The sequence below is a fragment of the Neophocaena asiaeorientalis genome, unplaced genomic scaffold (assembly GCF_003031525.2).
Source record: "Neophocaena asiaeorientalis asiaeorientalis breed wild unplaced genomic scaffold, Neophocaena_asiaeorientalis_V1.1 scaffold258, whole genome shotgun sequence".
Taxonomy (NCBI): domain Eukaryota; kingdom Metazoa; phylum Chordata; class Mammalia; order Artiodactyla; family Phocoenidae; genus Neophocaena; species Neophocaena asiaeorientalis.
In genome coordinates, this window is record NW_020172591.1 from 4,992,875 (window position 1) to 5,005,841 (window position 12,967).

Sequence of the window (12,967 nt, forward strand, 5' to 3'; positions counted from 1 at the left end):
TCGTGGGTCATAGAGGCAGACAGTGTTTCTCCCTCCTTCCCGTGACATGAGTGGGGACGTCATAATTACTGCTGCCTGACCAGCAGGAAGTAAGTAGACATTCAAGACACTTGACCTTCAGGGTCAGATAAGTTGCCAAGGGTCACCATTTATTAAAATTCAGTTATCACTTAAGATGAACAAGAATCACTTAGTGCCAGGAATACAGTCTGTATATTTAGTGCAACTCTTTGTGGATTATAATAAGGAAAACACAGCCTAGTACAAATCGATGACGCATCTCAGAGAGCCGACTTTGGCATCCAGGCCTCCCCGGTCGTGGTAGCTCCTTTAGTCCCCTGGCCTCAGCAAGTACTGCCACCCCTGGTAGTTGGGCATCTCGCAGAGGACCCACCAGCCCTCCAGCATGTGGAGTGAGTGGAGCTCATTGAGCTGGAAGTGGTCATGCATGCAGGAGCAGTCCTCTGTGAGCTCGGACACCAGGCCTCCATAGCCATGTCTCTCATACAGCTTTATCCTGTGAGAGCTAGTCTGTTGTGACAATAAACCAAAGATGAAAAATAAGTTGTAGGCATCCTTGGTGTCAGTAAAAGTGACTCAATCAGCCTGCAGCTTCATGAAGCAGGGTTTTCAAACCATCCTGTCATATATGTATCCTTTCCTTACATGGTTGTTCTAACAAATTAGGGAGAGTATTAAAATAAAACTGACCTGACCAGGGGTCTATCCTGCGGAAGAAACAAGAATTGAAATAAAGTCAATAAAAGGGATTCCTTTCTAAAACAAAAACAACTGTCACAACTGTATTTAGTTGAGTCTGCAGAGAGGATTTTAACTCCCTTTACCATTATGACTGTGTATCACTGAATCCTATCAAGCTTGGTTTTTGTTTTTTTGGTTTTTTTGTATTTTTTTTTAATTGGAGTATAATTGCTTTACAACGTTGTGTTAGTTTCTGCTGTAGAAAAAAGTGAATCAACTATATGTATACATATATCCCCTCCCTCCTGAGCCTCTCTCCCCCTGCCATCCCACCCCTCTAGGTCATCACAGAGCACTGAGCTGAGCTCCTCAAGCTTGTTTTTAAATATTTTTATTTTGGAATTTATTTATTTTTGGCTGTGTTGGGTCTTCGTTGCTGTGCGAGGGCTTTCTCTAGTTGCGGTGAGCAGGGGCACCTCTAGGCACATGGGCTTCAGTAGTTGTGGCACGTGGGCTCAGTAGTTGTGGCTCAAGGGCTCTAGAGCGCAGGCTCAGTAGTTGTGGCGCATGGGTTTAATGGCACTGCAGCATGTGGGATCTTCCCGGACCAGGGCTAGAACCTGTGTCCCCTGCATTGGCAGGCAGATTCTCAACCACTGTGCCACCAGGGAAGCCCCTCAAGCTTGTTTTTAAGTCACTTTTGCACTCATCATTTACAACAATTCATATTTACTCTGAGTCCACATGTCCAACATTTTGCCAAGTCACTTGTAAGTTGAGTTTCTTGCCTCAAAGAAATTTCTATCTTATTTGTACCTCTTTTTGCATCTGCAAATTTCTGCAGCCAAATTTTGGCTTCACTTCTTGAATCTGCTTGTCATGACACATAATTTGGTGTGATCAGAATGTAGAAATACAAATTCCACATGATTAAAAAACATTAAGCAGCATTTTGGTGAGGACCATGTCCTATGAAATCCTAATTAATGATCTTTTTCTGACCCTTGTAAAAAACTAGTTGATAATGACTGCTGAATACAAGGAGCCACCTGCAAGTGAAACATATTGTTCTAGTTTCTAGATCCGTAGGTCATAAAGAGGGTATTGAAAATAGTCTCCAATACAGTCAGAATACATTATACTTATGTTGTTCTCCCATAGTCTGTCAGTGTTCATTAAGAAATAATGATCTAGATAGATTTTTTTCTTTACTGAACAAGGTAGTTTTTATTTAGAAATTAGGGATCAGCTAGATACTTCCAAATTCAACTTTAGAAGCTATATTGTTGTGATTTCTTGTGCCTAAAAACAAGCTGCCCATTTTTAATGCTTTATTGAAATGAGTTTTTTTTTTTTTTTTTTTTTTTTTTTTTTTTTTTTAGCTCACGGGCCCAGCCGCTCCGCGGCATGTGGGATTTTCCCGGACCGGGGCACGAAGCCATGTCCCCTGCATTGGCAGGCGGACTCTCAACCACTGCGCCACCAGGGAAGCCCTATTGAAATGAGTTTTAATGTTTCCATATGAGAGCATAGTAAAGGCAATCAATTTTTTGTTAAATGCTTGAGACTTGGGCTTTGCTATTTCACCGTGAACACTAGTCCTGAGCTGAAACAAACTGACTTTTATAAACAGGAATTTATGGCCATGGATCAGCAATGCTTTCACATGAGTTGTGTTGAACTAAGACTCACGTAAGGAACTGTGTGTCAGGGGCGGACGGAGTCGTTGAGGCCCATCCACTGCTGGTAGTCGGGGTAGTCGCCGCGCCGCAGGAAGTACTGGTGGCCCTGGTAGTTGGGGCGCTCATAGAGCATCCAGCAGCCGCTGTCCACCCGGATGGAGTTGCAGCGGCTGAAGTAGGGCTGCAGGTTGGGGCAGTCGCTGCTGCACTCGTAGCAGCGGCCCTGGAAGCCCCGGTCCTCGTAGAAGGTGATCTGCAAAGGAAGTAATGGAAAGCAAGGTGACAGCAGGGAGTCAGCTGGGAGGTGCATCCCCCGCACCCCACAGTAGACACCCAGCAGGCACGCTGTGACGTATGTTTATGTAGGGAAAAAAAGATTATGACAGTGTATGTATAAGCCCAAATGTCAATCATGGTTATCAATGAATGGCAAGATTATAGGTCTTAATTTTATGTTTTTATTTCTCCTTTTTGTTGTTTTCAATTGCTTTAATTTGTTGTTATATAAATATATATTACTTTCATGAGTTGAAAAAATAAAATCAATTTGTAAATGTATAACTTTGAGTTACTGGTGAAAAGCAACAAATTTTGTAAATAGCCACATTTTGTCTTGAGATTAAACACTTCTCCTTGGGCTAAAAAGCAAGAGGCCTCCCAAGACTCTCTGAGACGCTCCAGGAGTAGGAAAATATACAGAATCCTCCCATTCCCCTCTCCCCTCAACCCAGCTTCTAGGGATGCTTTTTGTTTTCAAAACTAGCATCATGTGGACCTAGAGTCTGTCACACGGAGTGAAGTAAGTCGGAAAGAGAAAAACAAATACCGTATGCTAGCACATATATATGGAATCTAAAACAAAGAAAAAGAAAAGAAAAAAATCGTTCTGAAGAACCTAGGGGCAGGACAGGAATAAAGACGCAGACATAGAGAATGGACTTGAGGCCACGATGTGGGGGGGGAAGGGTAAACTGGGACAAAGTGAGAGAGAGGCATGGACATATATACACTACCAAATGTAAAACAGATAGCTAGTGGGAAGCAGCCACATAGCACAGGGAGATCAGCTCGGTGCTTTGTGACCACCTAGAGGGGTGGGGTAGGGAGGGTGGGAGGGAGACACAAGAGGGAGGGGATATGGGGATATATGTATATGTATAGCTGATTCACTCGTTATACAGCAGAAACTAACACACCATTGTAAAGCAATTATGCTTCAATAAAGATGTTAAAAAAAAAAAAACTAGCATCGTGATTTTCCTGAGTTTTCCCTCCCTGAAGCAACACTGTTTCATAGGACCCAGGTGACTGCTTGAAAGCTTTTCCCATTGCTGCCAACCTATTCATTTAGAAGCGCTCTTCAGATATTCAGGGGTAGAGGATGACCCCAATCCCCAACTCTTTTGTCATCCCGTGTGTATGTAGAAAGATGAAATCAAACACCTTCATGGTTCATGACCCATGGAGAGACATCCACCTACAGCTGGCAATATGTCCGCAATGCATTTGTAAAAGTCCTCAGGCAGCATGTAAAGAAAATGTGCAGATGCTAAGAGGAGAGAAACTAATAGCCACAAAGAAAAAGTGTTCCCCTGCAAGTAGCAGAGCTAGACAAAAGAAAACTGGGCAGAGTCCTATGAAGTTAGACAGTATACCCAGGGACCAGAGGATATACCTAATGTGGCAGGTGTACTGTAAACTTCAGTTACAGCTGTAATTGAACCAGTGTGGGAAAGGCTGCATTGGTCTCCCCAGCTACAAAACCACATCAGAATACACCACCATTTTCAGCAAAAAGTCAACAAATCACACACCAGTTTTGGCACATGTTAAAGAAAACTGTTCTGCAGAAAGGTGACACATCAAAACCATAAGGTGGTATAATTTATACTTACATTCATTTGGTCAAATTGTTACTACATGTATTTATAAGCTCAACTATGTGCCAAATCAGAATTTTGGAAATACGTTGAAAGACCAGATCATTTTCATTTCCTAGTATTCCTTATATTCTCCTGAAAGAAAGCCGGGACCTGTTTTTCTTTTAAGGCTTTATTGAAATGAGTTTAAATATTTCCATGTGAGAACATAGTAAGGGCAATCGATGACAGGTTAATTTAATTTGGATTGAAACTTTGGAAAATTGCCTCCTACTCCACCATTCTGAAATGTTCGGTGCTAAACATTTGTAAAATGTCCTACAAAGCCAGTCTGCTCTGACACAGAAATAGTATATATTCTCCAAATCCTCCAACCAACAATCTTCTAGTCATAATGAAGCAGCATAAGATACATACTTGTTTTTTTAACCACAATATGGCCAAACAATGTGATTCTAAGAAAGCTCAACACCCGAAATAACACTTCAATGCACTTTGTATCAAAAGCTAATTGCAAAGAAAAATATGCCAGCAAGAGTTGCAATTTTAAGATGATGCAGAGACTTTTCTTCTCCCAGAGACTTATTACGAACTCCCATGGTGCAATTCCAAGTTTCTAAGTGACCTGTAGAATAAAAAGATAATTTTCGTATCAAGCACATCAATTTAACATGGACACAGATATTAGCTTTCAATCTATAGGGAGTTAAGGTCAAATATCAGATACCAAATTACTGACAAAGATGAATTAAAATAAAAGTGGATGCAAAAGAATTTCCATGGAATTTTTCTCAGACATTTGGAAATTGAGTTATATTTCTCAATTAAATACAATATATGATCCCACACAGGGAAAAATATATAAAAAAGGACAGTATTGGTCAATTGACAAAATTGATACCTATATGGTAAAGTATCAATGTTAAATTTTCTGAAGTTGATAACCATCCTGTAGTTATTTAAGAGAGTGACTTTATTCTTAGGAAATACACTCTGAAGTATATAGGGGTAGAGTGATATGGTGTATATAACTTCAGATGGCTTAGAAAAAGTTTTATATACTCAGTATAAAATATATACTGAGGGGCTTCCCTGGTGGCACAGTGGTTGAGAGTCGGCCTGCCGATGCAGGGAACATGGGTTCGTGCCCCGGTCCGGGAAGATCCCACATGCCGCGGAGCAGCTGGGCCCGTGAGCCATGGCCGCTAAGCCTGCACGTCCGGAGCCTGTGCTCCGCAATGGGAGAGGCCACAACAGTGAGAGGCCCGCGTACCGCAAAATAAATAAATAAATAAAATAAAATATATACTGAGAGAAAGAGAAACAAAGAGAGAAGAGAATAAAAGAGTGGGACAAAGACAGAGAGAGAAAAATGGTAAAGATAATGAAGCAAAATATTATGGTGACAATTAGCAAATGTATATGAGAGCTCTTTGTACTATTTTTGCAACTTTTCTCTAAGCTTGAAATTATTTCCAAATTAAAAAAAATAATAAAAATAATACTTCTTTTCACTAACCATGACCAAAGCAAATCATTTCTTTGCCCCTCAGCAGTTGGGTATTGTGCCTGCACCATACTATTTTGAATTTCTTATATATTGCTTTGAATTTAAACTTATATTGCCCTCTTTCCATTTCTGATAGAGAAGTGTTAGTCTCCAACTATGAAAATGGAATCATTGATTTCTCTCTGCAATTCTAATAGTTTTTACCTCACATAGTTGGATGTTCTGTTGTTCGATGCGCACATGTTAAGGATTGTTATGTCTTCTTGGAGAATTGACCCCTTTATCATTATGTAATGCCCTTCTTTATCCCTAATAACTTTCCTTGCTTCTAAGTCAGCTTTGTCTGAAATTAATATAGCTACTTTTCTTTTTTTTAATTAGTTCTAGCGTGATTTATTGTTCTCCATCCATTTACTTTTTTTTTTTTTTGCTGTGTTGTGCAGCTTGCAAGATCTTAGTTCCCTGACCAGGGATTGAACCCAGGCCACCTCAGTCAAAGCACCAAATCCTAACCACTGGACTGCCAGGGAATTCCCTACATCCATTTACTTTTAATCTATATATGTCTTTATGTTAAGAGGGTGCCTTATAGGCACCATATAATTGGGTCTTGATTTTTGATCCACTCTGACAATTTCTGTCTTTTTTTTCTTCTTCATAATTGTATTATGAAAATTTTCATACAGAAATGTTGAAAGAATTGTACAATGAAGATACATATGCCCACCACCTGGATTCTGCAGTTAAGAGTTTGCTACATTTATGTATAACTGAATCTCTTTGCTGTACACCTAAAACTAACACCACATTGTAAATCAGCTGTACTTCAATTAAAAACAAAGTTTGCCATATTTGCTATATTTTCTTTAACATACATCTTTAACACATCTGCAGTGATGGGAATGCTCTGTGCTGTCCAGATACAGTAGTCTGTGGCTGTTGAGTTCTGTCTTTTAATTGGTGCATTTAGACCTTTGATGATCAAAATGATTATTGATATAGTTGAATTAATATCTATCTTATTTGTTAATGTTTTCTATTTGTTGCCCTTGTTCTTTGTTCTTATTTGTCTTTCACTCTTTTTCTGCCTTTCCAAGGATATGGCATTGCTCATACCTATTTTGACTAATAAATGAGCTACTAATACCAATACAGTACAAAAGAAATCTTGAAAACTGTTTTCTAGAATACCTGGATTTTTAAAAAATAATTTCTCTTTTTCCCTTATTGAAGAAATTCAGTGACTGGAATCGAAATTTCTGAATAAGGCATTGATATCTTGCAGTTAAAAAAAATGTTCATCAAAAAAAAAAAAAAAGTTCATCAGCTAAAAGACATGATACAGTATCCATAAGCCACAAAAGAAAAGACTAAGAAGCTTAAACATATAAATGAAAAATTTCTTCAAACAATAAACTGTGAAAGTGTATTTTTCATATATTTAATAAACGAATTTATTTATTTGTTATTTCTAACAAACTAGATAGATGTGCGTGTATGTATATGTACATGTATGGCAAATATTTGAATTGAAAATTATTAATAGTTGTTATTTCTGAGGAGTAGGACAAGGATATGGGAAAGTGAGGATTCTTTTACTTTTCATTATCTATATTTTGTACTTTTGAAATTTTTACTGTAAGCATGTATTACTATTATAGTTGAAAAACTACTTTACAACCCGATCAAAAAATGGGCGGAAGAACTAAATAGACATTTCTCCAAAGAAGACATACAGATGGCCAAGAGGCACATGAAAAGCTGCTCAACATCACTAATTATTAGAGAAATGCAAATCAAAACTACAACGAGGTATCACCTCACACCGGTCAGAATGGCCATCATCAAAAAATCTACAAACAATAAATGCTGGAGAGGGTGCAAAGAAAAGGGAACCCTGTTGCACTCTTGGTGGGAATATAAATTGATACAGCCACTATGGAGAACAGTATGGAGGTTCCTTAAAAAAACTAAAAATAGAATTACCAAATAACCCAGCAATCCCACTACTGGGCATATACCTGGAGAAAACCATAATTCAAAAAGACACATGCACCCCAATGTTCATTGCAGCACTATTTACAATAGGTCATGGAAACAACCTAAGTGTCCGTAGATTGATGAATGGATAAAGAAGATGTGGTACATATATACAATGGCATATTACTCAGCCATAAAAAGGAATGAAATTGGGTCATTTGTAGAGATGTGGATGGACCTAGAGACTGTTGTACAGAGTGAAGTAAGTCAGAAAGAGAAAGACAAATACCATATATTAACGCATATATGTGGAATCTAGAAAAATATATACAATGGCATATTACTCAGCCATAAAAAGGAATGAAATTGGGTCATTTGTAGAGATGTGGATGGACCTAGAGACTGTTGTACAGAGTGAAGTAAGTCAGAAAGAGAAAGACAAATACCATATATTAACGCATATATGTGGAATCTAGAAAAATGGTACAGATGAACCGGTTTGCAAGGCAGAAATAGAGACACAGACATAGAGAACAAACGTATGGACACCAAGTGGGGAAAGGAGGTATGGGATGAATTGGGAGATTGGGATTGACATATACATACTAATATGTATATAATAGTTAATGAGAACCTGCTGTGTAGCGCAGGGAACTCTCTTTAGTGCTCTTTGGTGACCTAAATGGGAAGGAAATCCAAAAAAAGAGGGAATATATGTATACATATGGCTGATTCACTTTGCTGTACAATAGAAACTAACACAACATTGTAAAGCAACTATATCCCAATAAAAATTTTTAAAAAAGAAAAAGAAAAACTACTTTATTAAGTACATTACCCAAGAGTTGGAAGAGATGCCTAAAGGACACAAATAATAAAGCATGAAAAACCCTCACGAATGTGGTTTCTGCTGTTTGATTGTCAAGAAGGGGCCTTATGAGAGGAATTCATGTCAGGATCTGATCCTACTGCAAAATGGGCACTTATTCTTTTGATGCTCCTGGGCTTACAAGCATCGATTAGCCTATAGAAATCGTTGGTCCCTAAAATGAGCCTCTCAGGCAGTATGGGTAGGGCACAGTGGTTTGAAAGCACTCACCTAAGGACCATTCACTTACTGCCAATTCACTAATCAGTAATAATTACTGAATATTACTGCCTGCAAAGCACTTTATACACATGTAGGAAATAATAAGGAAATAAAAGATCTGCTTCCATCAAGAAGCCAACAGTCTTCAACGGTTATGGAAAAAAACATACAAGGAATGAAACTATACGTTCAAAATAACATACCAATGAGTAATCTTGAGAGCCAGATTTTCAGTACATAGGTGCATAGATGAGCCTCAGGGGGCTATGAACCCCTGTCTCAGAGATCTATTTTTTCATGATTAAGTTTAAGGTGTAGATTATCAGTGTATGTGTGTATGTGTGTGGATGTACGTTATTTCTGGAATTATTACTGTTTTTTGATTTTCTGTTGTCTGTTTTACTTTCTAAAGTTTGCTATCCCCAAACTGACATCTTAAAAATTAACATCATCTTACTCAAAAGGATCTTAAGTAACAAAGATATAGTTCTAGAAAAGCTATACCTTCGAATCTCATTATAACAAAGACCTTTAAAAGAAAACTCAATATCATAAATATTTCCTAATAGCATGATTTTTGTTACTAGAATAACACGTATTAAAGCCCTGATGTGACTAAAGATTTCAGGCAGTTCTTAAAGCATTTGCTATGATAAGGTTACATTTCTAATCAGTCAATAGTTTGCCTCAGAAAATCTTAATAAACCCTGAGCCCTGTGTGACCCAGTCTATTCAGAGGTTCACATTTTAAAAATGCATAGTATAGCAACCGAACTACATAAAAAGGAATTTCAGTTTTCACTTGTGTTTCCTGAAGCAAACCCAATTCATAACCCAGTGGTTCTGTTTTCAAAATTCCCCTTTCCCTTTCCTACCTTACAACCCTTCAGCTGACCCAGAGTCTCTCATTCAACAAAACCCTAAAACATCCCAGCCAGCCAGTCTGTACCACTTTTCTGATTCTTTCCCTGCTCAGCTTTGGTCTCTCTGACTTTTAAATTTTCCTTTTCACTTTGCACATTGCAATTGAGAACGCAGAGCTGGAACGGCAAAGAACCCTCCTTTCTTTCTCCTTACTTTCCAGCCCTGTCCATCTCTGACCATTCTCTGAATTCTGAAGCATAAACGTCAAAGGAATTAGATGGGCAGGGCAGAAGCAGCAGAGATGCAAAGCAGGCAAAGATAAAATTTTCATTAGTGAGAAAGGGACCGAGAATAGGAACATTTGACACAGATATTAATACAAATCCTCTCCTCAACACACTTATTTGAATCAACAGAATAATAGCTGATTAACTGTGGATAGTATTTCTCAAATGCTATAAAGATAATAATGGTCAATATTTATTTAGAATTTACTCTGTTCTCATCTCTCTTTTTTTTTTTTTGCTGTATACGGGCCTCTCACTGTTGTGGCCTCTCCCGTTGCAGAGCACAGGCTCCCGATGCACAGGCTCTGCGGCCATGGCTCACGGGCCCAGCCGCTCCACGGCATGTGGGATCTTTCCGGAGCGGGACACGAACCCGTGTCCCCTGCATCGGCAGGCAGACTCTCAACCACTGCGCCACCAGGGAAGCCCTCTTTTTTTTTGTTGTTCTAATCTCTTAACATGCATAATATCAGTTAATCATTTCAACGACCTTAAGAGATAAGTACCATTATTCTTCCCATTTCGCAGAGGAGGAGAGGTTAAGCAACTTGCCCAAAGTCATACAGCTGGTATCTTATACAGCGGGCTTTAGTTTCAAACCCAGAGTATCTAACTCCCAAAGGCTAGACTTTTAGCCACAATATAAGTAAAGTACTCCCCAAACACCTGGTATCAGTTTGGTTCAGTTTGCATTTTTAGACCTACTTTGTTCTTTGGCTGTGTGTCCAAAGATAAATTATTTTATGGTTTCCATTCTGTGACATTTGCTTCCTTTGTAGAGCTGCTGGTGGCATTTTGATTCGTTGCTCTCCTTCTTAACTTGACACCTAGAGACACACGTAGTCATCATGTCTATATAAAAAACATTTTTAAAAATGAGTCCACCTCAGTTTTACATCCTTCCCTTCTAGGGTGCTTTGCTTCCATCACCAAAATTTCTGAGAAATGACTTCCCTGATTTCAATGATGGAGGGAAATCAAGTCATAAATGCTCCCGATTCTTTTAAATTCCACCAGACAGAAAGATGTTACCATAACAACTTTGACCTTACTTTGTAAGTACATCTCCTAGTTTTACTTAAATTTTTCTAAGCAATGATTGAAAAACTACTTTACAACCCGATCAAAAAATGGGCGGAAGAACTAAATAGACATTTCTCCAAAGAAGACATACAGATGGCCAAGAGGCACATGAAAAGCTGCTCAACATCACTAATTATTAGAGAAATGCAAATCAAAACTACAACGAGGTATCACCTCACACCGGTCAGAATGGCCATCATCAAAAAATCTACAAACAATAAATGCTGGAGAGGGTGCAAAGAAAAGGGAACCCTGTTGCACTCTTGGTGGGAATATAAATTGATACAGCCACTATGGAGAACAGTATGGAGGTTCCTTAAAAAAACTAAAAATAGAATTACCAAATAACCCAGCAATCCCACTACTGGGCATATACCTGGAGAAAACCATAATTCAAAAAGACACATGCACCCCAATGTTCATTGCAGCACTATTTACAATAGGTCATGGAAACAACCTAAGTGTCCGTAGATTGATGAATGGATAAAGAAGATGTGGTACATATATACAATGGCATATTACTCAGCCATAAAAAGGAATGAAATTGGGTCATTTGTAGAGATGTGGATGGACCTAGAGACTGTTGTACAGAGGGAAGTAAGTCAGAAAGAGAAAGACAAATACCATATATTAACGCATATATGTGGAATCTAGAAAAATGGTACAGATGAACCGGTTTGCAAGGCAGAAATAGAGACACAGACATAGAGAACAAACGTATGGACACCAAGTGGGGAAAGGAGGTATGGGATGAATTGGGAGATTGGGATTGACATATACATACTAATATGTATATAATAGTTAATGAGAACCTGCTGTGTAGCGCAGGGAACTCTCTTTAGTGCTCTTTGGTGACCTAAATGGGAAGGAAATCCAAAAAAAGAGGGAATATATGTATACATATGGCTGATTCACTTTGCTGTACAATAGAAACTAACACAACATTGTAAAGCAACTATATCCCAATAAAAATTTTTAAAAAAGAAAAAGAAAAACTACTTTATTAAGTACATTACCCAAGAGTTGGAAGAGATGCCTAAAGGACACAAATAATAAAGCATGAAAAACCCTCACGAATGTGGTTTCTGCTGTTTGATTGTCAAGAAGGGGCCTTATGAGAGGAATTCATGTCAGGATCTGATCCTACTGCAAAATGGGCACTTATTCTTTTGATGCTCCTGGGCTTACAAGCATCGATTAGCCTATAGAAATCGTTGGTCCCTAAAATGAGCCTCTCAGGCAGTATGGGTAGGGCACAGTGGTTTGAAAGCACTCACCTAAGGACCATTCACTTACTGCCAATTCACTAATCAGTAATAATTACTGAATATTACTGCCTGCAAAGCACTTTATACACATGTAGGAAATAATAAGGAAATAAAAGATCTGCTTCCATCAAGAAGCCAACAGTCTTCAACGGTTATGGAAAAAAACATACAAGGAATGAAACTATACGTTCAAAATAACATACCAATGAGTAATCTTGAGAGCCAGATTTTCAGTACATAGGTGCATAGATGAGCCTCAGGGGGCTATGAACCCCTGTCTCAGAGATCTATTTTTTCATGATTAAGTTTAAGGTGTAGATTATCAGTGTATGTGTGTATGTGTGTGGATGTACGTTATTTCTGGAATTATTACTGTTTTTTGATTTTCTGTTGTCTGTTTTACTTTCTAAAGTTTGCTATCCCCAAACTGACATCTTAAAAATTAACATCATCTTACTCAAAAGGATCTTAAGTAACAAAGATATAGTTCTAGAAAAGCTATACCTTCGAATCTCATTATAACAAAGACCTTTAAAAGAAAACTCAATATCATAAATATTTCCTAATAGCATGATTTTTGTTACTAGAATAACACGTATTAAAGCCCTGATGTGACTAAAG

At 38.3% G+C, this 12,967-nt stretch overlaps 1 protein-coding gene across 1 annotated transcript; it reads right to left on the bottom strand.

The window, feature by feature from the left end:
• Window positions 1–258: 258 nt before the first annotated feature.
• Window positions 259–3,713, bottom strand: LOC112395265 (gamma-crystallin A-like). The gene is given in 3 exon segments (XM_024738376.1): window positions 259–531; window positions 2,395–2,637; window positions 3,705–3,713. Coding segments are annotated over 3 exon segments (525 nt in total).
• Between the last annotated feature and the right edge of the window lie 9,254 nt (window positions 3,714–12,967).